Genomic DNA, 25,636 nt, shown 5'->3' on the forward strand with positions numbered 1-25,636 from the left:
GAATAGTGAAGAAATATTTTATTCTTTGAGGGAATTACTAATCAAGTCAAATTCAGTAATGAAGGAATATGGTTTGCTTTAAACATCTTTTTCCTTCTGTATTTTGACACGTCTTTAATTATTCACAAAGCTGAACCATCCTCTATATTTGTCAGCTGTTAGTGATACTTAGATGCCATCACAGAGGCTTGGGACATTTGTTTTCTCTCTTTAATCAAGCTATGTGCGGTAACTTATTGGTGAATTATTTTCTGGAAAAACAAAACTGATCATATTAAACATGTACTGAGTGGGAAGGCATTACATATTTAAATAGAATATGAGGGTAGGTGTTACAGTTGTTTCATCAGTTGGGCTGCTGCCATGAGGGGTGCAGGGTCTGAGACAGAGACACCAGCAGTCTTGATCCATGTAACAAACCTTGAGCAACTTTGTTGTTTGTCACCACCCTTAAATAGGGTGGTTGCGTTTTCCCTGGCACAGACAGGTGATTGGTTACTATTTCTGTCACTCGTTTCTTCAACCAGTGATACATCTGCACTTAGGACCCAATAGATGAGCTGGGATTCTCACCCAGGTAACTGCCTGCTTGCAGGCTGGCTAGTTTGAAATCGCAATTGAAAAGCTGCAATATACACTGCCACAGATAAGTAGGATATAAGGTATGGTAGAATATGAATCTGCTATTTTAAATAAGGCAAGAGAAGCTTTGTCCAGACAAGGATTCACTTTCATATGTGTTACATATTTAAGCTACATCCCTAAGAGATGTGTTATCTAAAATCAATGGGCACAGTGACAGCATTCATATTCCCACCCTGAGGTATCACAGGAGTCTGATTTTTTTTCATTGTAACTAAAGTTTACTGGGCACACTTAGAAGTCCATATCTTTGAGATATTGCAGGCTCAGTATTTGAAAACAGAAGCAGCAGAAAACCTCCTGCATCTGAAAACCTTGACCAAGTAGTTATGCATAACAGATACTTATCTAAATCTGTATTTAATGTGACTATTGAATTGTTCAATTTTTCAATCTCACTCATTTTTTTAACAAAAGAAATGTTTTAAAGTAGGATATTCCTGAAGTAGATGGTTAGAGAACAGCCCTGGGCAGGGAGAAGAGTTACATGGGGTGACCTAGCCCAGGGCACTCGTCTGTAACGATAACAAACTGAAAGCCAGTCTCAAAATAATACTTTTCACTTCTACAGTGCCTTTTATCTGAAAACCAAAAAGCACTCTACAGAGTCTGTGCCCACAGTAGGCTGCGTTACTTCTGGCTATTCGTTTGAGAGGTTTTTCGCCTCCTGTCTGTCCTCAGAGCTGCTCTGTCAGTCCTGTGCAAATCAGTGCACTGTTTAGAAAAAGTAAATTGAGAAACATTGCATAGGCATGCAGATTAATTATATTTAAATGCGATTCTTCCAATATCTGGGGGGTGATGAGCTTGTGTGCTGCATTCCTTTAGCCAGTTCTTTGCTGTCCTGAGGACTTCATGATTCACCATCACTGTGTACATGTGGAAAAGAAAAAAACACCAGTGTCATACTATTGGGTTAGCTGTCCCAGCAGGAAATAACATGCAAGAGTATCTCTAGAGTTCATGAGGAGGTGTTACCAGAAAATAAATCTGTCACTCATTCAATGGATGAACTGATACTGGCAGCAAGGGCTCCTCTGATTCCTGTCTGATGGCTTGCGGCTGCCCAGCAGAGCCTTTCTCCTGCTCTTGGCTCTCTTTCCACAGCTAAGGATAACTTTGGAATTTTTGGTTTACATCTGACTTAGTAACAGGTGCATTTTCTCTTTGTCCCACTGGTTTCTGCCCAAGTGGCTTGCTCCCTAGCACTCTCATAATAATGTTTGGCTCATGCGAATGTTAAAAAATATGATATCTTATATTGGCTGCTTTGAATTCAGTCAGCAGGGATAACAGCAGGGTTTTAAACCACCTCTGAAGCTAAAAGGGCCACTCATTTTATGTTTTCTTAAGTCTCTTGCCAAATCGAGGCACATTCTGGGAATGCAGTACTTCTTTCTGTACTGACTTACCATCCATCCAAAACATTTATTCATAAGAAGGACTCATCCTTTTTCCAACGGAAAGACTAGGAGGGTGTCCAGCAGCACCCAAGACAAACCAAACCTCTCAGGTGATAAAGCATAGGGAGATTGCTTGTACTCGACCCCTCACCCATGCTGTGAATGGGATAGGCTGCACTTATTTTTCTGGGACAGTCAAGGTCCCTGGAGCAGAGATTGGCCTCTACCCCCTTGTGCTCCACAGATCATCAGCTCTTGCCTGCTGTTCCCACACACACTGCCTGGTCCCTCCTGCATGCACAGGATGAGAGCCTTTGCCCAGGGCATCTGGGGGGGTTTTGCAATTCTATGCTCAGGCACCATCAGGATTCTAGAAGTAGGTTAAAAAGGCAAGAGGTTTTAATTCAAATATATTTGTTTTGGAAAGTGTATATAAATTTTGAAAATGCATATATACATATGTTTGTAACTTAGTCTACAAGGCCAGGGCAGGTGACCTCCACCTATCAGGGAGCCCAGGCTGTCATATCTTGCCTCCTGTGCACAAATGTGTAGCCTTGATGCTCATGAGTACAAATTTTGCTATAAAGATAGCTTTCTTTCATTTTATTTCTTAGTCTTTTCCTGCTCAAAAGAGCTTCTGAAAACATGTATTTATCTGTATGTAATTCTCCTTCTGACATTATTTATTAATTTAAGAATTTGGTTGGGAAAAGTAGCAGATCTCGGACTGATAAGGTTCAACTACAAATAAACAGGAAGCAATTATTTGTTTCTTTACCCAGAAATCCCATCACTTGAAATATCTTTTCACATTGAAATGAAACATATTTCAAAAATTTCATGTGAAATGAAATTTGAAGAAGTAACCTTGGGGTAAGGGAAACACAACATAGAAATATTTCACTGCTGCACAGTTCTGTTCTTCAAACTTTCAAAAAAATTTTTATTAAGAATTCACTAACTCTAAGGAGTGGTTTTGGAACAACCTTAATTCTGAAAATGTCAAAGTGTCATTGAAATGTTTTGTCTCATATGTTTTCAAAAGTACAGTAATTTCACGATTACAAGCCGCACCTGATTATAAGCCACACTGTCGTTCGCAGTGAGGACCCGTGTGCAACAAAGTTGCCAAATAGTAACAGAATCACAGGATCGCAGGGTTTACTGGCTCAGCTCGGGCCGGGTGAGCTCGGCCCACTTGGGGCTGCCAGTGGGGCCAGGTGGCCCAGCTCGGTGCTGCTGCTCGATGGGGCCGCTTGGGACCAGCCGCCACTGCTGCCATCGCCAGGCTCGCTTGCCCTGACCTGGCTCTGCCCCACGGCGGCAGGTGAGCATGGAGGCCCCCACCCTCTCCCACGGCGGTGGCAGGCGGGCATGGAGTCCCCCTGCCTGCTCCTGTGGTGCCGGTGGGAGGCGGGCACAGAGCCCCCTGCCTCTCCTCCGGGCCGTGGGGACAGCAGGAGGGAGCCCCCCGCCTTCTCCCCCGTGCTGCCGGCACGGAGCCCGCCTCCACCCGGCGCGCAACAGAGTAACCAATTTGTAACAATCGCGCAATCCCGGGTTTTACTGGCAGGTGCTCAGCTCGGCACGTCGGCTTCCACTTCTGGGTTTGAAAATTTCAGCAATTTTTTCATATATTAACCATTCCTGAGTGTAAGCCACATTTCCGGGTTGGGATCAAAATTTTAGTCAAAATGGTGCAGCTTATAATCATGAAATTACTGTATATAAAAATCGTTCATAGTTCAAGATATTTGGGTCTTGACAAACTTCCCCTCAGCATCCTTGTGAAGCAAGAAAACATAACATCTGTTCAGTGTAGCCTCAAGATGTTTCTCATACGGAAATATCAATAAAATCTAAAAAATAAATTACAGTAATTTCACGATTATAAGCCACACCATTTTGACTAAAATTTTGGTCCCAACCCAGAAGTGCAGCTTATACTCAGGAGCAGCCAATATTTGAACAAAGTTTGGCAATTTCCCAACCCGGAAGTCCAAGCTGTGGTGCTGAGCTGAGCTCGTGAATTGAGCACCTGCCAGTAAAACCTGCAATAGCGTGATTGTTACAAATTTGTTACTTCGCTGTGAACGAAGGTGCGGTTTATAATCTGGTGCAGTTTATATATGGACAAAGAACGAAACATTGCCGACACCTGGAAGTGCAGCTTACCATCAGGTGTGGCTTATAATCGTGAAATTACTGTACCCTAATTTTAGAAGAATTTTTCCCAAACAAAGCAGTCGTTCAGAATCTTAAACTGAGACTTGCACTTTGTATTCAACTAATATCCCTAGTCTGAGCAACTCTGAATGTTTTACAGATAAATCTATTTTTTTATTTGCATTTGCTTGCCTTTCTACGATTTAGGGCCATAAATTTCTCTAATCTAGTCTGATTCTAAGATACCATTCACAAGAAAATTTGGTTAAATAATGTGTAAGCCTTCACTCTGACTGAAGCATATTTACATGAACAGGGTTGCTTTTTTGTATCAAGGTTTGAGCATCACTGTAGTGTTCCAAAATAACTCTGTTTTATAGGTGGGGAGCTTGAGGTAGAGTGTATCCCAAAGATGCCTTATGATAGCCAGGAGCAAAACCCCCTTCTTCTGATAAGGCTAATGCAAATCCAGTACAAAAACACTCCTTTGGCAAGGATGATAAAATGTCAGCTCAAGCTGGTAAGCCATGATGATTTTTTTTTCCTTAAAATAAATTGTTAAAGATTTGGAAACTAAACTTGATACTAAGGATAGTGTGCCTAAAAAGCTTTTTACAGTGTGACTTCTGCCAGTGTTAGCCTATGTCTGAAGCATCGTATACTCTTTGCTATAGTCAGTGGTATGCTCAGCAAATCTACTTTTAGACAACTGTATCTGCCTCTTCTTAACAATTCTCCCTCCCCTGAGTTATCATTTAGCAGCAGGAAGGAAAGACCCAGATGGCTAACAAATCCAGGATCTTTTCCAGTTGCTAAGTGTAAAATTAATGTGCTTGCCTGCACCTGGAACCTAGGATTAAAGCTATTTTTTTTCCCCCCCATAAAAACTGAACTAAAACAACAACGATTTCATTTGCAATAGGTGTAAAAAGAAACCTTTTATATACAAGTGGCTGTAGTGGACAAGCCTTATCCAAAGGTTCCTCTGAAACTGCAGCTTTGGAGCAACTGAGTTGCCAACTCTGCAACAGTGGTAATTTAACATTCCTATTTCACTCCTGAGCAAGGAAATTCAGAAAAGAGGATTGGAATATCATGAAAATTCAGAAAAGAAGATTGGAATATTATGACAGTCTGCAGCAGGAGGTGTAATTCTGCCAGAGAGGCATGTTCAGTGGAATTATCTGATGCCATTGGAAGTAGAAGACCTATGTCCTCTCTCTGCTCCTGGCCTTGCCTGATTGCGTCACTGCTTCCACCACACCAGGGATTTCTTCGCATATGGGATAGCTTGTTTGTTATCATCCTGTGAAGCTGCTTTACTCTTTAAAATGCAACTGCAACACAAGGGTGCAGGCAAGGGCAAGGTACAGTCTCTCGTTTCCAGCTGGAAACAAGAACCAGAATTTTTAATTAAGGAAAATTGCGAGGAGTTTAGGAGTTTTGGCCAAAATCCTGAGGAAACCAGCTGGAAAGAGTTTAAGCTTACAAGCTGTTGGGATTGCAGTTTTGCATCCTGTTGGGATCTCTGCTTGGACTATCAACTAGTGCCAGCTCTCTTGAGGGAGTTATGCAAGGGAGGACCAGGAAGTCCCGGTCACAGCTCCAGCTGAAGTCTGTCAGGTGACAGCTCCAGCCAAAACATCTGGCAGTGGTTCCTAAGAACCTATAGGCACCAGGTGGCAGAGTGGAACTGGGTACCTTCAGTGAAGAGTGCCAAGGAAGCTATGCTGAATGCTTACATTAACCTTGGGAAACTGTGATTAAAGTCTGATCAGTGAGTGAAACTCCATCTGTGCCATCTGGTTGTCTGTCTTGCACCACTTTATAAATGTAAGGTTATTTAGTAGTGCAGTTTTACAGGAAGAGAAATAGGAAACCTGTTTAGAAATAAGAGCGTCAAGCCTTTAGTATAAGTTGAAGTCAAAGTTTCTATATATAAAAAATTTAAAACTTATATGGACCAAAGAATAATTCTATAATTACATACAAAAAAATTAGATTATTTTAGAATGACATTGACCATATCTCCTCAAATAATATAATGAATTAAAGGACCTTAGGTTGGTGATTGATTCTTTTTCTTCTTCTCTTACAGTAGGCAAACATTCACAGTCACCTGGAAAAGGGTAAGGCAAGACTATAGTTACTCTTGGCACTTGTTTCACGTTTATTTTAAAAATGCATCAACTGTTATCATGCAGTCTAGAATATAGATCTGCAGATGCACTTCTGCACCCTTTTATCTGCACAGTCCCCATAACATAAATCTTACAGCTCTTTCCCTTTGATAGGTCTTGCCACAATTTATTTATGGTATATATTCCAGTTCTTTATGTACACCTATACAAATGAGCTACTTTTGAGGACTGTCTCCTACACACTTCTATGTGGAGAGTTGTTTGTTAATCTTCCACTGCTGACATTTGCACCTATGCTTTATAGTCCAGCTGGGAATTTGGAGCTGGAGTTTAGGGACCACTTACACACATACACATACACATACACATACATATACACATACACACGCACACACAAAAGTGTTCAAAATATCTGCTCACTTCTCTCCACAAATTTTAAAATATATTTTACACCACTTTTTTCCCACATAGTACAATTAAGGCCTCTCTTTCACTACTGCCACTTAGCATGTTTTCTACAAGAGCTTACAGACCACGAAGGTCAAAACACCATCATGTGGAGAACTGTGCTAATGCAAATGCTCCAAAGAGCTTTATCTCCTGAAAAACAAAGCATGCATAGTAGGTCAGACATATGAGCCATTTGGATAGAAGGCAAGGGATCAGGAATGAAAAAAATATCAGTGTTTCAGCATTTCTTAGCCATTGAAAAGCTGTTCATGGTTCAAAATCAGGCCATGGTTAGCTCATGGCTTACCAAAGACCTGCATTTTTTGAGCAAACACTGGAAGAACAATACAGACCCCTTAGAAATTTTGACTTGAAATTCATCGCTGAGAAAAATGGGGGGGAAAATGCAAAGTACAGTAGTTTCACGAATACAAGCCGCACGGATTATAAGCCGCACCCCCGGTGCCTCGACAATGTTGCTGTCTTTGTCAATAGATAAGCCGCACCCCGAATATTAGCCGCACTTTCGTTCGTCGCGAGAATCCGTGCGCAGCTTTCACAAATTGGCCAATTAGTAACAGGATCGCGGCATAGCGGGCTTTACTGGCTCGGGGCGGGGCCAGGAAGGCTCGGCCCGCTCATGGTTGCCAACGGGGCCGGGTGGCCCAGCTCAGCGCCACGGCTCGGCGGGGCTGGCCGGGTGGTGCTGCCGCCGCCGCCGCCGGGCTCGCTGGCCCCCCTCTCCCGTCAGCACCGCCCCGCTGCCGCGTTCGCTCGCCCGGCCGGCGGGCTGCCCCCGCCGCCGCCGGGCTCACCGCCGGCCCCGCTGCCGCGTTCGCTCGCCCGGCTGGCAGGGCTGCCGCCGCCGGGCTCGCCGCCCGCCCCGCTGCCGCTTTCGCTCGCCCCGCTGCCGCTTTCGCTCGCCCTGCGCCGCGCCTCGCGAGCGCCGCGCCCGCCCCGCGGTGCTTTCGCGAGCGGCGGCGGCTCGCGGCGGCGCTTTCGCGAGCGGCAGCGGCTCGCGGCGGCGCTTTCGCGAGCGGCGGCGGCTCGCGGCGGCGGCTCGCGGCGGCGCTTTCGCGAGTGGCGGCGGCTCGCGGCGGCGGCTCGCGGCGGCGCTTTCGCGAGCGGCGCTTTCGCTCGCCAAGCGACGCTTTCGCGAGCGCCGCTTTCGCTCGCCCCGCCGGCAGGGCTGCCGCCGCCGCCACCAGGCTCGCCGGCCGCCCCCTCCCGTCTGCACCGCCGCCGCGTTTCCTCGCCCTGGCCGGCACTGCAGGCCCCCGCACCGCCGGGCTCCCCCACGCTGCTGGCCCCGATTCTGCTGGGCTTCCCCCGCTGCCAGGCAGCCCCACCCGCCGGCCTTCCTGCTTCTGCCATGCTCCCCTGCACTGCTAGCCCCAGTTCTCCCGGGCTCCCCCGCCATGCTGGCTCAGGCTCTGCCGCCCTCCCTGCCCCGCCCTGCTGGCTCAGGCTCTGCCGCCCGCCCCCACACTGCTGGCCCCGCCTCTGCCAGGCTTTCCCACCTCTGCCGGGGCCGGCCGGGCTCCAGCTTGGCTTGGGGCTGCCGCGGGCTCTCACTTCCGTGTTGGCAGCTTTTAGAATTTTGTTAATAGATTAGCCGCCCCGGAATATTAGCCGCACTTCCGGGTTTCCACCAAAATTTTGGTCAAATTGGTGCGGCTTGTATTCGTGAAATTACTGTACTTAAAAGTACAGTAATTTCATGATTGTAAGCCGCACCATTTTGACTAAAGTTTTGGTCCGAACCCAGAAGTGTGGCTTGTAATCCGGAGCAGCCAATATATGTAAAAAAGTTCTGAAATTTGCCAACCCAGAAGTGTGAGCCAGCAGCAGCCCCAAGCCAAGCCGAGCCCATCCAGCCCCAGCAGGGCAGCACTGGGCCGGGGGAAGAGAACGCGGCAGGGCCTAGGCAGGCAGTGCCGGGCTGGGGGAAGCGGATGCGATGGGGGCTGGACGGGCAGCACCGGGCCCTGGGCCAGAGGAAGTGAATGCGGCGGGAGCTGGGCTGGCAGTGCCGGGCCAGCCTGCCCAGCGGGGGCGGGGCCAGCAGCACCAGGCCAGAGCCAGCCCGTCTGGTGCCAGCGATGCAGGCAGGGGCGAGTGAGCCCGGCAGCGGCAGCGTCACCGGCCAGCCGGCCCCAAGCGACCCTGCTGAGCGGCAGCGCCAGGCTGGCTCGCTCAGCCCCATCGACAGCCCCGAGTGGGCCAAGCCCGCACGGCCCCGAGACGAGCCAGTAAACTCCACTATCCCGCAATCCTGTTACTAGTTGGCAACTTTGTGAAAGTTGCATGGGGATCCTCACTGTGAACGAAAGTGCGGCTTACAATCCTGTGCAGCTTATATATGGACAAAGAACGAAATGTTGCCAACACCCGGACGTGTGGCTTATAATCAGGTGCGGCTTGTAATCGTGAAATTATTGTAATTGAGAAGGCAGCTGGAGATGCCACTACTGGTAGTTACTGCATATTCTAATTGTTCCTGTTAGCAATTTTAAATAAATGGTGGTCTGAACTACAAGCAAATCACAGAATCGTAGAATCACTAGGATGGAAGAGGCCTTCAAGATCACTGAGTCCAATCCATGCCCCAACACCTTAACTAAACCATGGCGCCGAGTGCCACATCCAGTCTTTTTTCAAACATATTCAGTAACGGTGACTCCATCACCTCCTCAGGCAAACCATTCCAGTACTTTATCACTCCTTCCGTAAAAAACTTTTCCCTGATAGCTAACCTATATTTCCCTTGGAACAGTTTAAGACTGTGCCCCGTTGTTCTGTCAGCTACTGCTTGGAGAAAGAGACCAACCCCCAACTTCCTTTCAGGAAGCTGTAGAATGATAAGGTTACCCTCAGTCTCCTTTTCCCCAGGCTTAACAACCCCAGCTCCCTCGGTCGTTCCTCACTGAACTTGTGTTACAAGCCCCTCACCAGCCTTGCTTGCTTTCTCTGGATGTGCTGAAGCATTGCCACATCCTTCCTAAACTGAGGGGCCCAGAACTAGACATAGTTGCATATATGCACAAATGCATATTTCTTCTACAATACCTCAATGTGGAGCACAAAAGTGTAGAAATTCTGGAGACTGAAAAAGCTAGATGCTTCAAAGAAACTAGCATTTAGCAGTAAAATGTGTATTTAAAAATATAAACAACATTCACAGCTATAAGTGTGTTTAATAGAAATGTCTACTGGAAACTGAAAACATTTATGACATTCTATCACATATTAAAAATAAACTCCCACACAAACTAAAATACTCCTCTGAAAAAAATCTACCCCTGACATTTGTTCAGTTATTTTCGTAGGAGGGAGTCAAAAGCACAACTAAAAATGCTGTAGGAAAAGCAGTGATACGCATACAAAACACCTTCCATTGATTTCCTATGCATGGGATTTGTGTCAGCAGGCAAGAAAGGGACAATGGAGTGGAGGCGTTACTGTGTACCATTTTTGTTTGTGCTGTTCATCCATTTATCAAGCTCTTCCATTTCTATCTCCATAACAGAGGGTGTGTCTTCTTCAAAAATAGGGCTTGAGAGAAGAAAGGAGGGAAAAAAGCATTACACAAAATGCTTAATTGAAACAATTTACAGTACAGTGATTTTGTATGACTCTCCTATAATTCCAGACACATGTATTCACTCTGGAAAGCCATCCTAGACCAGTAATCTGAGGAGATGTCAGCCCAATGGGTGTGAACCAAGGGACCGCGAACTGATGTGAGGGAGCAGCAATGAAATGCCAGTCATGGGCAGAGGTAGGGCCAGCTGAGACATAACACTCAGAGGGACTCAGTGCAGCCAGAGACATGCCAGAGCACAGGATCACAGCAGTTTCTTGAAAACTATACCTGCTGTAAATACAAAACTGAAAAAAGAAGATTGTCCCTGCCCTCCTGGAACATGTGACAGAAGTACCATTGCTCCAGTGTTAAAAGGTGAAGGCCTAAAGTTTCATCATAGCTATGACTGATATTTGCAATGACTTCAAAAGGAAAGGTCATGAGACCTGCATTTATTTAAATGCCTCTGCTTAGCTTCCTTTTGCTCATCATTCTTGCAGTCATATAATAGAAAATATTGTTTTAGCAAAAAAACCTTTCATTTTTTTCTTGTAGAGCCAATTCATGAACTTTCAGCTTGAGGAGCAAGCAGGAGGTCAATAAGATCTAACAATGAAAGTTATTAGTCTGATAAGAGCCACACAGCTTGTGTCTTATTTTCTAAGCATCTAAGACATTGCTCCTGTGGCAGCCAGGCAAACCTTTCTGCCTCACCTTTAAGTAAGGAGATAAACTTGAAAAACAGGGGAGCAAGACGTAGAGCTTATTCTGAATAGCAAAAGCTGGTGATGAGCCTGGGAACAGATCCCCTTTGCTCATGGGGCACCTTGTACCTCTCGTGGCTGATGAAGCAGGAGGTGCCTAAGCTCAGGGAGAGCTGTGGGTGTCTGTGGGACAGCCCTTGCCTCTGTCACTACTAACTCTTGTTCTGCTCTAGTCTTACACTTCAACCACATACTGAAGTCACACTTTATCTACCTATTGAGATTTCTGGTTCAACTGATGGCAAAAAGTAATGGTGTTTAGTGTACAGCTAAATTAAAAGAGGCAGAGAAGGAGACAAAGGTTAGAGTAAAAGATTTTTTTCCAAAAGAATGACATTAATGAAATTTACCTTTTTACATTTTCACTTCCCAGCTCATCTGGAAAAGAAGAAAGTCGGTGTTCATAGCTCTGCATTATATTCACCCATTGTATTTACAGGGTCCTGACTACATGCAAGTCTTGAGGCTGCATTTTCAAAAGGCATAAAAACTAAATTGTAGATGAAAGACAAAACATCTTACCCTGTTCGCAATTTTGAGACAAACCCATTATTTTGAATCTAAAAGCATTTCATTATTAGCTCAGCCATGCTGGGAAGAAGCCTAGTATTGGTGTTGCAGTGGGCAGGACAAGGCAGATGAACAGTTCCTTCAGCAAAACAGATGCGCTGAGGAAAATGGTATCCTGAAAAGGAACCACTTCTGCAAAAAAAATTGTTTACTGGAAGCATTGGGACATTTTGCTACAGATTACACTTGGGCAATTCAGCTCTGTCTGGAGACTCTGGGAGTTGCTCATGGGAGAAGAGCCGGGGGGGGAGGGGGCAGAGGGGGGCAGGAGGAGGGCGGGAAGCCTAATGACCCCAAGACAAAGATGGGGGGAAAAAATGGTGTCACTGACACAATTCTGATAAATATCTTCACCTCCAGGAATTAAGTGACTGAAAAACCTGCTTTAAATCACCTTACTTTTAATTCATTCTTGCCAGTGGGTGATACCTCCCAGTTGTTCCTGCACATTCCCAGACTGCAGAACCAGCCCAGAACCACAGGGCCATCTGCCCCAGCCTTGATGATGCTCAAAATCCCAGGCTGGCACAGGACATGAGAACCTAGGATTGTGTTCCTCAAAGGCACGACATATCCTAACACTCTGAAGAGTGTACCTGCATTTCAATCATCCAGAATCAGGCAGGCAACTGTGTGCCTGGTTGCAAATTCATAGATTGTTAGAGGGAAACCCAGTGATCAGGCAAATGCAACCTAAAAATGCCCTGAAAACTTGACTTAAAATCTGTATTGAAAGTGTTGTGTTGTCTGCAGGCTGATGAGTTGATAGCTGCACTCTGACTATGTAAAGACACTGATATGACCATCTCAGAATTTCACTTACCAACTATGTGGTTTTAGTATGACTCCTCAGTTTATTCTCCTTTGTCTTGACACTCCAAGTTACCAATTCCTTTGTTAACAGATCATGGCACCTTCCTGAAGCATTGCTCACCCTACCGCAGCACCCAGGCAGTCTGACCTAGCTCATTTGCTGTGATGTCTTCGTAGCAGCCTCCATTCTATGGAATCAGGATTTCTTATAATTGTTCCTTAAAATTATTTTTCTTGTTCTTATTTTATTTAAGCTCCAAGCGTCTTTATCTTGTGGGCACTATGGGCAGTAGAACACCTTACTTAAAGGTGTTGAACATAAAGACAGAACAAGCATTTGCAGCCACAGTTACATCCCTGAGCATTCTCAGCATTTCCAGGAGCCAGAGACTGGTGCCAGGGCTCCCATGGGTGTGGCAGCATGAGCAGGTGGTGCCAAGAAGCAGAAGTAGCTCCTGCCCAAGGAGAGGTGTGTGACCAGGTACTGCTGGCTGGGAAGGATTCCTCTCTTGTAAAACGTGCAACCACAATCATAGTAGGGCATCCTAAATGTGACATCCCATGCCTCAAAATGTTATATTATGTTATGTTATGTTATGTTATGTTATGTTATGTTATGTTATGTTATGTTATGTTACAGTAATTTCACGATTATAAGCCGCACTGAGTATAAGCCGCACTTCCGGGTGCCAGCAACTTTTCATTCTTTGTCCGTACATAAGCCGCACCTGATTATAAGCCGCACGTTACCATACAGAGTGTGATAAAAGGTATCTATTCTATCACCATCTGTTGAGGGTGAGGGCAGTGATCCTTATCTCAACGGCAGATATTCTGCTAGTGGGCCATCCATTGAAACCAGGCAGGACATTGTTCTTTATCTTTTCACAACCCACCTGTCCTCCAGCGAGCCATTTTCTGCTAATGGCCCATTGAGTCCCACTGTGTGACTGATAAAATCACTTCATCTCATTGGAAGTTGCTCCAGCCAGGGGAAGAGCCCAACATTTCTTACCAAAATGAAAACAGAGGTTTTGGGACACTAAGGGAGCCCCTTTCTCCACTGGACTCCAGAGGGAAATCGGATTTCTCCACATCACCACTGGACCTCCGGAGGGAAACTGCACCTTCTACAGGACCACTGCTTCAACTGAATCACATCTGTCACTGCAAGGGGACTGCAGCCACCATTTAATGGGACTGCTACCAACACCCTGCCTGACGGGGTGTCAGGTTGTACTCTGACTTTGTCAGGGTTTGGAGTTTGTTTTCTGTAGTACTATATTTCTATTTTCATTTCCCTAGAAAGAACTGTTATTCCTAATTCCCATATCTTTGCCTGAGAGCCCCTTGATTTCAAAATTATAATAATTTGGAGGGAGGGGGTATACATTCTCCATTTTCAAAGAGAAGTTCCTGCCTTTCTCAGCAGTCACCTGTCCTCCAAACTAAAACAGCAACTTTTCGTTCTTTGTCCGTATATAAGCCGCACCTGATTATAAGCTGCACTTCGGGTTCAGACCAAAATTTTAGTCAAAATGGTGCAGCTTATAATCGTGAAATTACTGATATGTTATGTTATGTTATGTTATGTTATGTTATGTTATGTTATGGTTGAACACATCCTAGAAATAGCCTTTTGATGCACAAGAAGACAAATTTACCTTGCTTGGACTTTTTCGTTTTATGATGCATAACAAAAAATGTGATCATCAAAATCAGCAGGACAAGCAGTGCCACAGGGACAATATATATCAAGATAGGCTGTTCTGCTTCTAGGCTGTCCTCATCATTCACAGCATTCAGTTCAGTACTTGGAGAACTCTGGGTTTCAAAGCTGCTTTCAGTAGTGCTTGAAGTTACAAGTACTGGCTCATGGTCATCCACAGTCGAAGGACCCGTAGCTGGAAGGTGTGTTGCTGTGAAAGTGGGTATTATCATCAATCCATCTCCTGATCCATAATTTCCAGGGTCTGTCAAATATATGAGGACAACTTAACATTTTAGGAGTTTCATTAGTATTATTATCAGTGAGTCACAGTGCAAAGCTTTAGTATTTACTTCCCATCTGATGTATTAAAAACCCCAGCAGATACCCCATACACACAGATTGGAAGTCTTGGGCATCGGATATAAAACTAGATCTCAACTTGGTCACAAAATCTTACCAGTCATGATCATGTTCTTCAGCTGACTTTTACTGAGACACAACAGCATGTGTCATCTATCTGCATACAGCTGCCTTGCACAGACTTCTTTTCCTGCAGATTGGCATCCAGTCTTGCTCGCATGTGAAATTATTCTGCTTCTCATAAACCACACCATCCTGTTTTGCTTCTTTGCCTTGACACATATGTCCTTCCTCTTACCCAAAGAGTTAAGTACTGCCTTCACAGAGACCATTATCCCTGGTTCACCAGTTCCTTTGGTTCACTCCTCTCCCTGTTTCTGTGCATTTCTCAAATTTGTTAAATTTGTCTCACTGTGAAAAACAGAATTGGTGAAAAGAAGTCTGAAGGATGTGAAAGCTGCTGACATGGAGACCTTACTGCATACATGTCCAATTAACTGTTCCTCTGACTGATTCTACAGGCTGGCTGAAGGAGAGTGTGGCAAAGCATCAGAGTTGCATATTCCCTGTAATTCTAAGACTGGGGGTTTTGAACTTCGATCTCAGTTCTGGTTTCATTTATCATGCATTTTGCAAGAAAAGTGGCTAAAATGGTCTGCCAGTAACAGTGAAACAAGCGCTTTTGGTGTGTTTAGGTAAGAAACGAGATTGTCATGAAAAGCTTGAAAGAAGTATGGCAGATTCTCAGCTGATACTGTATTCTATACATGATGCCAAAATCATGTTGTAGCCAAAGGTGCAAGAATCAGTCTTTAGATAAATTAAAATAGCAAAGCCTTCAATAATTTTCTTGACATTGGAAATTAAATTATGGGAGATTTTTATGTTATCTGCCCTTTCAGATACAATACCAGCATAGTGCACATCTCATTTTATTAAATAAAGCAGGATGGGATTTCTTGACTTTTGCAATTACAGTAATTTCACGACTATAAGGCACACCCTTTTGACTAAAATTTTCCCCGGAACCTGGAAGTGCGCCTTATAGTCCGGTGCGACTTATCTGATGGACAAAGTTCAAAAAATTTGCCTACCCGGAAGTGAGAGCTGCGAGCCACGAGGGGAGCTGGCAGGGCCATGGCTGCCAGGTGGAGGCGGGGCGGAGTGGCAGCAGGCACGCCCCGGCCCCGTGGAGGCAGAGCCGCCCCTCCAGAGGCATGCCCCGGCCACGTGGAGGCAGAGCCGCCCCTCCAGAGGCACACCCCGGCCCTGTGGAGGCGGAGCAGCCCCTCCAGAGGCACGCCGTGACCCCGTGGAGGCAGAGCTGCCCCTCCAGAGGCACGCCCTGGTCCCGCGGAGGCGGAGCAGCCCCTACACAGGCACCCCCCGGCCCTGTGGAGGCAGCACGGCCCCTCTACAGACACCCTCCGGCCCCGTGGAGGCAGAGCTGCCCCTCCAGAGGCACACCCTGGCCCTGTGGAGGCGGCACAGCCCCTACACAGGCACCCTCCGGCCCCGTGGAGGCAGAGCTGCCCCTCCAGAGGCACGCCCTGGCCCTGTGGAGGCGGCACGGCCCCTACACAGGCACCCCCTGGCCCCGTGGAGGTGGCACGGCCCCTCTACAGGCACCCCCTGGCCCCGTGGAGGCGGCATGGCCCCTACACAGGCACCCCCTTGCCCCGTGGAGGCGGGATGGCCCCTCTACAGGCACCCCCCGGCCCCGTGGAGGAGGCACGGAGGGGCGGTGGCCACAGCCTGGCCCCGGTGAGGCAGCACAGAGGGGTGGCGGCCATGCCCTGGCCTTACCGGATACAGGCGGGCCTGGGGGCCCATGGCACCGCCCCTGCCGGGTACAGGCGGGCCTGACGGCCCATGGCTGCCGGGTTGAGGTGGGACCTCGTCCAGCAACCGTGCAGAGGCAGCTGGGGGTGGAGCCTCTCTGCAAAAAAAAGTGCGCCCTATAGTCCGGTTCGCCTTATCTGATCTACAAAGTTGCGAATTTTGCCGACTCCTGGGGGGTGCGCCTTATAGTCCGGCGCGCCTTTTGGTCGTGAAATTACTGTAAATGATTCTCCTTGTTCTTGTGAAGTGCTGAGCAGTCAGAGTTTCCACTAGAGTTAGTAAGAGCTTAAGGTTTTCAGCACCTCAGTGGACCATCTCACAGGACTGGAACCAAAAATATAATAATTTCACGAGTATAAGGCACACCGGCGTATAAGGCGCACTTTTTTTTTTTTTTTTTTGCAGCAAGGATCCGTGCGCAACAAAGTAATGAATTTGTAGTGGAATCGCTTGATTGCAGGGTTTACTGGCTCAGCTTTGGACCGGGTGGGCTCGGCCCCACTTGGGGCTGCCGCAGGCTCAGCTCAGCTCGGTGCTGCAGCTCAGCAGGGCCGAGTGGCTCTGCCGCTTGGCAGGGCTGGGCACCGCCACCGCTTAGCGCTGCTGCTCAGCACTGGGCAGGCTCAGCTCGGCTCGGGGCTGTTGCGGGCTTGCACTTCCAGGTTGGCAAATTTCCGAACTTTTTCTATGTATAAGGCGCTCCAGAGTATAAGGCACATTTCAGGTTCGGACCAAAATTTTAGTCAAAAGGGTGCGCCTTATACGCATGAAATTACTGTACTTAGCATTTTAAATGCTTTTGTAAACACATAAATCTTCATAATGGCCCTGAGAGATGAGCAGTTATCATGTCCATTTTACAAATGAGAAATCAGGAGGACAGGAATGCTGTTCTTCCCAGGGATGCCAAGTGAGAGAGAAAAACTGGGATTAGAGCGCTGTCTCTTGCTTAATCCACTCTGCAGCATCTCCTCTCCCATCAGATTTGTCTCAGAGGAGATGAGTATTTAATGAGACTGTATTCAAGGAAACACAGTTTCAGATTAATAAAATTATTGGAGTGTGACAGCAGTGTTTTATCTAGATTTTTATGCTGCACATATCACACAGGCATCCTATTATTTCATCTTTTCCTAAAAACTTTCCTAAAAAGAATTTGAATGCTTAATGAATACTGTGAAGGTCACCAGACTCCTGCACCACAATAGGACAATGAAAATGATAGCTCTATTGTGGAAAAGCACTTTGTAACAATAGTCTTTCTGTCTCTTCTGTATTTAGTATTTCAGTCAAGAAAAAACATTATCTCTGCCTCCCTTGTAGGTAACGACCCCCTTAGGTGCATGCTGCTCCACCCCTTCCTGTGATCTGCTGGCTGTCTTAATCTTATCACAGAAGACAGGAAGGAGAGCTCCTCTCCCTTATTACAGTAATTTCATGATTACAAGCCGCACCATTTTGACTAAAATTTTGCTCCCACACCGCAAATGCGGCTTACATTCGGGGCGGCTAATATGTGAATAATTTTCTGACATTTCCAACCACAAAAGAGCAAACCGAGGTACTGAGCCGAGCACCGGCCAGTAAAACCCGGGTTTACACGATTGTTACAAATTGGTTACTCTGTTGCGCAGCGGGTGGGGCCGGGATGCCTGCTGGCAGCGCAGGAGGGGGAGGGAGGCAGGGGAGCTCCCTCCTTCCCTCCTCTCCTGCAGCCTGGGGGAGGCAGGGGCTCCATGCTGCCAGCCCCGTGGCTCGGGAGGGAGGCAGGGGCTCCGTGCTGCCAGCCCTGCGGCTTGGGAGGGAGGCAGGGGGCTCCGTGCTGCCAGCCCCGCGGCTCGAGAGGGAGTCAGGGAGCTCCCTCCTGCCTGCCGCTGCGGGAACGGGGGCGTTCCTTCCCCTCCTGCCGCTGCCGCCGTGGGTGCTGGTGGGCTCCGTGCCCCCCCTGCCACCACGGGGCAGCGCCGGGCCAGGGTGAGTGAGCCCAGAGGTGGCAGCTGGCCCCAAGCGGGCCACCTGGCCCCGCCCCGAGCCCTCACGGCCCAAGCCGAGCCAGTAAACCCCCGATCCTGCAATTCTGTTACTATTTGGCAACTTTGTTGCACGCAGGTCCTCGCTGTGAACAACAGAGCGGCTTATAATTGGATAATTGGGTGTGGCTAATTTATGGACAAAGAACGAAATGTTTGCCAACACCCGGAGATGTGGCTTATAGCCCGTGCAGCTTGTATTCGTGAAATTACTGTAATTTGGCCATTTGACTTTTCTTTTCCAAGGCAGTTTGTAGTTCCCAGGATCTGCAGCCACTCAATTTCAATTGCTGTTGTGCAGAGAGGCGCAGCAGCATGAGAGATGTCTGTGCTGCAGAGTGTGGCATGATGGACTATGCTACAGGCAGAACTGATGGCCCACCGCAGCTTCACTGAACCTCTTCAGTGACCTTGCCTCATTTTCTTCCTCTAGACATTGCCCTTGAAACCCATTACCTGCCACATTTGATATACTGAGAGGGACAAGCCTGTTGCTTAAAATAGGGAAAGGTTGTGGAGAAAATACCTTACTTTTCATTTATTTGTAGAGCTAAAATGGATTTTTCAAAGCATGGCATGACTTTAAAGCAAAGCAGTCACACTTCATTAACTTCAGTGATAAACTTTCAGCTGCAGAGTATGCTGTGCTTGATTTCCAAGAGAGATTTTTCCAGTATCTCTGCCTCTTTGCCTGGTTTTGAACTATGAAGCAGACTTCAAATAATTTGTCTCTGTGTGAAATGAAATTACCTTTGTTAGTCTCTAAGCAAAGGAAATGGTAAATCACAAGGAGTGACCTTGCTGCCACATATTTTTTTCACTTTGCATAATTCCAGGGACAAAACAGCATCTCTCTGGAAACATCACTTCCTCTTACAGAGATCTTTTCTGTGAGTGAATTAAATACATTTTTCAGCAGAAGGGCAGCCAATTGCACAATGTTCTTGCAAGGATATTGCTCTTATTTCCTGCAATTTACCTGCTGCCTCAACACATCCTGCTCCCCTGTTACCTCTCACAAACAGAGCTCATCCTCAAGGGTTGCCTCACCTATCACCCAGCAGTTGTTCTCACTCTCAGGCCATCCACAGAGCACTCTTTTCACACAGTAGGAAAGCACAACCTGCACCTGGCTTGGCCTAGTGGCTTGCATCAGGGAAGGATTTGTGCCTCCAGTCCAGCAGGGAGAGTCAGGCTCAGCCTCCCAATGCAGCTGTAGCGCCTGCTACAGCCACCCACCTAGGCCACGTGACACACATGTGGTTGACCTCAAGATAGTTGTTCTTTTTCATAGTGTTTTAATTTAAAGTGATCAAAATAGCAAGTGGGCTGTGTTGCAGTTGGTCGGGGTGGCTGTTTTGTAGGGTGAATGAAAACTGGACATTACAAGGTTTGGACCAGGGCAGAAGAACATCTGAAAGTTGGAGATTTTGTGAAGTGCTGTTCAAACATTTTCTCCACACCAGATTTGCTGTGGTAATTCATACCATGAACTGTCTTGTCAGCTGTGCTGTGGTTTCATCTTGCAGACATCTACTAGCTCCCTGCAAATGAGAATCTTACAATGCAGCATGACATTCAGGATGGAAAAGCAAGGCCAGTGGAGTGTAACAAAGAGCAAGTCACATGTGACCATATAGATATCTCCTTGGCTTTACAAAGCCTGTGCCCTTTCTCTTGTTGAGCTCAGCCTCATGCTGTTGACTACATTCCAACATTCATACTCATCCCTCTGCACATCTTGTCCAAGGAGCAAATGTGCATACAACCACATGGGCTTCACCTTTGTCTGGACCACCTGGGGCGTGGATGCTGGTGACTTCTTCTGGTGTTAAGGGAAGTGGATGGGAACATAACACAGCTTCATCCCAGACTGCATTGCCACTTTCCATGCTTTCAAGAGGAGAAGGGAGAGGGGCTGGCATACAGCTGCATCCAATCATGATGGGAAGGTGGGCACAGCAGGAACTGGAAGCTAAGAAGCTGGAGCTGGAAGTCAGGAAGTTCTCAGGGTTCCACAATTGAGGTATTAGAGAAGCTAGAACTCAGGGGACCAAAATACTTGAGCAAACACTAGCAGCATCTCATAAAAGGTTAACAGTTCTTACAAATTATGAAAAAGCTGTACACAGATACCATGATATAAGGTATTACTCAATGTTTTTTACTTTAAAAATATGCTTGGATTACTAATAGACTTTGCTTGAGTTTTGGAGGTGCTCTCAAACCTGCTTTTTATGGAGACAGAGGTAGTTTAATATACCAAGCGGTTTTACAGACTGGAGTCCAGAAAATCATGTCTCAATCAAACAAACAACATTTCTGTTTTTGCAGCATTTCTACCTCAGGTTTGTGCTGCGGAACTCAGAGGTAGTGATATGGGCTTCCTGATGAAGTAAGCAGGCATACAGATTTCTGAATTCACTTGGATGTGAAGCAAAGGAAAATAGCAACGGAAAATAGCTAGCAGTCAGCACATTTAGTTTTGTTGTAGAATCATCAGTCTCTCTGTGGCCTTGCCATCAGACTCAAGGACTGCGTTCTCTCAAGGGAAGTTTTCAAATTACACTATAGGGCCTACTGACAGAAGAAAAAGCAATGAGATAGAGAAAAGGAAAGAGCTATGTCAGTGAGATAGCCAGGCTTACTAGTTTGAAAGGAAAAATGTTATTTCTCCAAACTTTCCCATAAGCTAGAAAAATGCGTGGAAGGAAGGCTTGTGAGATATAAAGTTGGAGTAAAGTAGTCATATCCTATATCATTCTGCTCCACACAGAATGTGTGCTGTAGTCATGCCACTCCACGTGGTCTGTATGATCCTCTCATGTATTGCTTGGCTCATCCCTGCACTGTTCCTCTCTCCACATTTCAGGTTACTGTAAGAAGGGCTATTCCTTGTCATGGCCAGGGCTTGCTTGGCTGCATGTTGTGGCAGGTCTCGCCTGTCAGTCTGGCTGGAAGCAGAATCCTTAAAAGCCTGCAGGCTAGCTGTTAGGAGCATACACGCTTCTGATGAGGGAGCACAAGCATTTCAGGGTGGCTAATCTGTAGACAAGATCCTATTAAAACGATACACTTAGAAAGCATTATCTAAGTATAACCTGAAAGAAGGAACAACTGTTTAAGCTCTTCTATACCAGAGGGAAACTGCTTTTTCTCACAGTATTTCTATCCAGCTGAAGTGATGCATTAACAGGAGGTGTTGCAAATTCAGTCACACATCTTAGAGTCAAACTGTGAACCTGTAGCCTCATTACTCCCCCCAGTACTAAAGGTTTTCCAGACCAATTTATGTGTTTAGTTGCTTCTACTTAATCTGATGGCCTTCTAGCTCTGCATCTGTGACACCTGTGTGACTTCATTGTGATGCAAATCTCTTAGTGCTCCTTGCTCTCAGAAGGACCCTGAAATTAAAGGTTAAAAAGCTCCAGAAGCTTTCCAGCTTTAATAAAATCTCTTGAGGGAAAAGAGACTGGTGTTACTGACCGAAAATTAGTATGCAGTCTTGGTGGTGTAGATGAGAGATTTTCTGAAATGTCCCTGAAGCAGTTGAATAAAATAGTGAATGTTTATGTGTGTGGCTAAAATGGAGGAATGATAGTAGATACATAGGAGGAGTGGATGTGTTCAGTATAAAGGATTATGTATCTGCTTTTTAGGGCACTGTGATTTGGAAAGAGAAAATGTAGCAAATCCAAATTTTTTGCATTATTGCTTTGCTAGAAAATTTTAACAGGTGATTGTAACAGGTTCAAACCCATTCTCAGTTCATTACTCAAGGCGGGGATGGGTCAAAACTATAGCTCCCTTAGAGACCTTGGCTTTGCAGGTGAGGAAACCTAAAAGACGCCTCTGCCTGTGCTCATGGTACAAGCTGCTGAATATCTGGATCTTTGATAGCAGTGTTTCTTTGAATGACAGTTTAAAACAATAGCACAGAGACAGACAAAATAAAGCAATACCTGCAATGCCCCCCAGCTCTTCCACTTGGCGATCTTACATGTTTTATTGTTCCTCTCCCTCACACATTTTCTTGGTCCCCATGCCAGAGCATGTACGCTGCAATTTCCCATGCATTTCACTGAACACAGTGGGAGATGGCCTAGCCTGGGAAATGACTCAAGAGTCAGAGTGTGTTTCTATAATGCTTGTTACTAGGGTTACCACACACACATAGGTAGGTACTCAGGGCTACTGCAAGGCTGAGCAGTGAGTACCATCCCCTACAGTAGAGATGATGCCCTACACTGTTACCTGTAGGGCTTCCTCATGCATTAAAGCAAGGGGAAGGGAACTGGTGCATATCCCAACATCCCCTCAGTATGGAGCTGGGAGAACGCCAGCACCCAGAGCTGAGACCTCAGGAATGCTCTTAGACCTACTGGATTAGAGTGATTGTAGCATCATAGGGAGAAAACTATCCATAAATCATAATCAAAATGGCAAGGCCAGGCTTTTATGAGGTTTTGACATGGTATTGGAACAGGACTTATAAAGACTTATAATCGTCTGTTCTGAGAGATTTAATCATACTCTGCCTATTTTGTAAATGGTCTCTAGACAGTAGACCACTTAAAAGGTGAAGACTGTGTCTGGCAAAAAGTGAAAAAGCTCCCTTAAAGGTCCTGCCATCTTGATCTGTGAGCAAGGAAGGGTGAGAGCAAAGGATCTCCCTGGGTGGCTGCTCTCAGTGGAGGGGTTCCTTACCCACCAGTGCCTGTGGGGTACATAGGCCCTATATAAACCTTCCCCCCACCAGTTTAATTTCCACCCCAAGGCTCAAGTTCAGAACTTCCCCATTCCAGCCTTGTAGTCAGGGTAAGCCCCCAGGTTACATTTTGTAGCTGGTTGCATAAGCAAAAACCACCCTTGTATGGGGAGCAAAGGTGGGTGCTCTCCTCCCTTTCCCCTATGACTGTGGATTGGCTCCATAGAGTCAGAGCTGACAGGGCTTGGGGAGGGCTGTGGCAGAACTGACTTACTTCCAAAGAGGAACCATTCCAAAATCAACCAGAATTTGAAGGTGGAATTCCTACTGGTAGGAAGTGGGGAGTGTGACACACCTGGTGTGTGACATCTGCCTGGTGCTCCCTGCAGACCCTAATGACCATTGCAGAGAAGGGCAGGGGCATACCCAGCCATGAGCTGAGGGGCCCTGAGATAGGGCATCCCTCCCCTATGGGGATGTGGTGATGAAATAGTAGCTCTCAGTATCCTGCACACGACCTAGAGAAGCAGGAGCCTGATCACTTTGCATTGCCTTCATTATACTCCTCTATTTCCCTGGGACCTCTGTTTTGCTCTGCCTGTGGCAGGATTTTTGATCCTCTGACTGCTTTGGTTCTGAGCTACACTCAATGCTTGCAGCATATTTTCCTAACATGTCTGCAATGCAACTGGGCTGTAGTAACACAACCAAACCCAAACCATTTTATACCTCACTTAGCTTACTCATGCAGTTAAGCAATTCTATTAAGTGGAAGCAGCTCAGCAGCATGCCAGGAGCCTGCAGCCCAGCCCTACACCCTGCTTACAGTACTGTTTTTCAGGGAAAAACCACTTACACTAAAACACTCATTTCAGCAGTGCATTTTAGGACATTAAGAGAAGTCCGGTGATATCTGAGAGTGACGATATTCTTCTCCCGCTTTCAGTAGGGAAAAGCTGCCACTTGCTACAGCAACATAGAGGCAGCAAACATTTCTTGTCCATACCAAGGCACTTTGACAGGGATTTGTTTGACATCAAAAGGCTTGCAAGCATTACCTTTGCAAGGTTTCATTACAAGAGCTGCCTGCCATGTTCAGTCACTGGCTACCAAAAATGCCAGCAGAACCGATTACCCATTCAAACAGGCAAGAGTCTCTGCAACACTCCAGCACCTCAACATTTTGTTCCAAGCTGCTTTTCCACTTATGATTCTTCTCTTCAGATGGTCAGAACCTAAGTCCATGGTGCCGACCACTTTGTTCTGCAGCTGAGAGTTCAAAATATTTGTCTCCAGAACCAGTTGTTCCTTTGTTAGACCAGTTTCAGTGCACCGAGACTGCAGAAATTGGCAGCCATCTTTTGAATGGAAACAGTTCTTTGCCTTTAACTTTGCTATTAAACACTGATGATATGGGTGTGGGGTTTAAAAAAGTTCAAAAAATAACTAAACTTAGAAACTGACCTGATGGGCCAACATAGAAACTCCGGTTCTCTACAAACCTACAATTTAGGAAGTATAGGAATTGTAGGATTTATTTGCTGCGGTTTAGGGATAGGTCTAAGGGAAAAAAAAGTCAAAACTTTGAAAAAAAAAAAGCAACTGAAAACAGAGAGGGTAAACACAGCAAAAAGCAGAGATCAAGTCCCCACAGATCTCTTCCAAGTACTCAGTTTGGAGGGTGTTCCCCTCCAACTTGGTCCCATTGCTGCAGGCAAGACACGTGGTCCCACCTCGGCAGGCGAAAGCTTTCTTACTCACCATTGTCAGCAGATCCTTCAGCCAGAGCCAGGGCAGAGAGCAGGGTGATGAGCCTGGGGCTCCGCATGCTGCCCCAGCAGCACTCCCACCTGAGGGGTACTCCAGTAGGCTCCCTGTTGCACCCAAACATCTACATTTCCTGCTTCCTGCCAGGGAGCATTTGAGCTGCATTTCTTCAGGAGACGGACTCTCTTTGATGGGTTTTAGGAAGTGATGTAATTCCGTCCGGGCCTGTCAAGCGAGCAATGATTGCAAAAGAAAGAAGAAGAAAAAAACCAGAAGTTGCTCTTCAGGCACACACTTGTCTGAAGCACCTTTATGCTGCAGGTGAGAGAGCTCCTGCTCTATTCCTCTCTTTTCAGTCCTGACTTTATTACCTTCTATTTTCATCGACACACAGGGCCACAGATCATACAAATACAAATCAGACAGAAAACTTCATATATGTATGTTAGCAGGAAGGTTTTATGTCACTTTCCAGGGTGGTTAAGCAAGAAAATTTCAATAGCGTCTCCCCTCCTGCCTTGGTTTTCAAGCTGTAACTCTCTCCACAGGGGTGAACTGTATACATTTACAGTTGCCAAAAGGCAGCCCCCCAAGTGGGCGGTCCTCAGCGAATGGGATGAATGGCTGGCTCTCCTAGGAGCCTATAACTGAGTATTCTGGGCTGGTTTGTGCAGAGGAAG

The 25,636-nt window shown here is 46.4% G+C and overlaps 1 protein-coding gene across 2 annotated transcripts; it reads right to left on the reverse strand.

Moving 5' to 3' along the window:
- On the reverse strand, positions 1–25,132 carry TMEM154 (transmembrane protein 154). Of its 2 annotated transcripts, none has more exons than XM_033059973.1 (6): positions 24,951–25,132; positions 14,203–14,511; positions 11,506–11,533; positions 10,275–10,360; positions 6,273–6,333; positions 1–1,511 (listed from the first exon to the last, which is right to left on the reverse strand). In XM_033059973.1, exons 1-6 carry the CDS (start codon positions 25,078–25,080, stop codon positions 1,496–1,498), a joined length of 630 nt encoding a protein of 209 aa, XP_032915864.1. In that variant the 5' UTR covers positions 25,081–25,132; the 3' UTR covers positions 1–1,495. The 2 variants fall into 2 exon arrangements, with proteins under 2 accessions (XP_032915864.1, XP_032915863.1); XM_033059972.1 differs by lacking the exon at positions 24,951–25,132 and adding an exon at positions 21,254–21,482.
- Positions 25,133–25,636: the final 504 nt, after the last annotated feature.

The sequence above is a fragment of the Catharus ustulatus genome, chromosome 5 (genome assembly GCF_009819885.2).
Source record: "Catharus ustulatus isolate bCatUst1 chromosome 5, bCatUst1.pri.v2, whole genome shotgun sequence".
Taxonomy (NCBI): domain Eukaryota; kingdom Metazoa; phylum Chordata; class Aves; order Passeriformes; family Turdidae; genus Catharus; species Catharus ustulatus.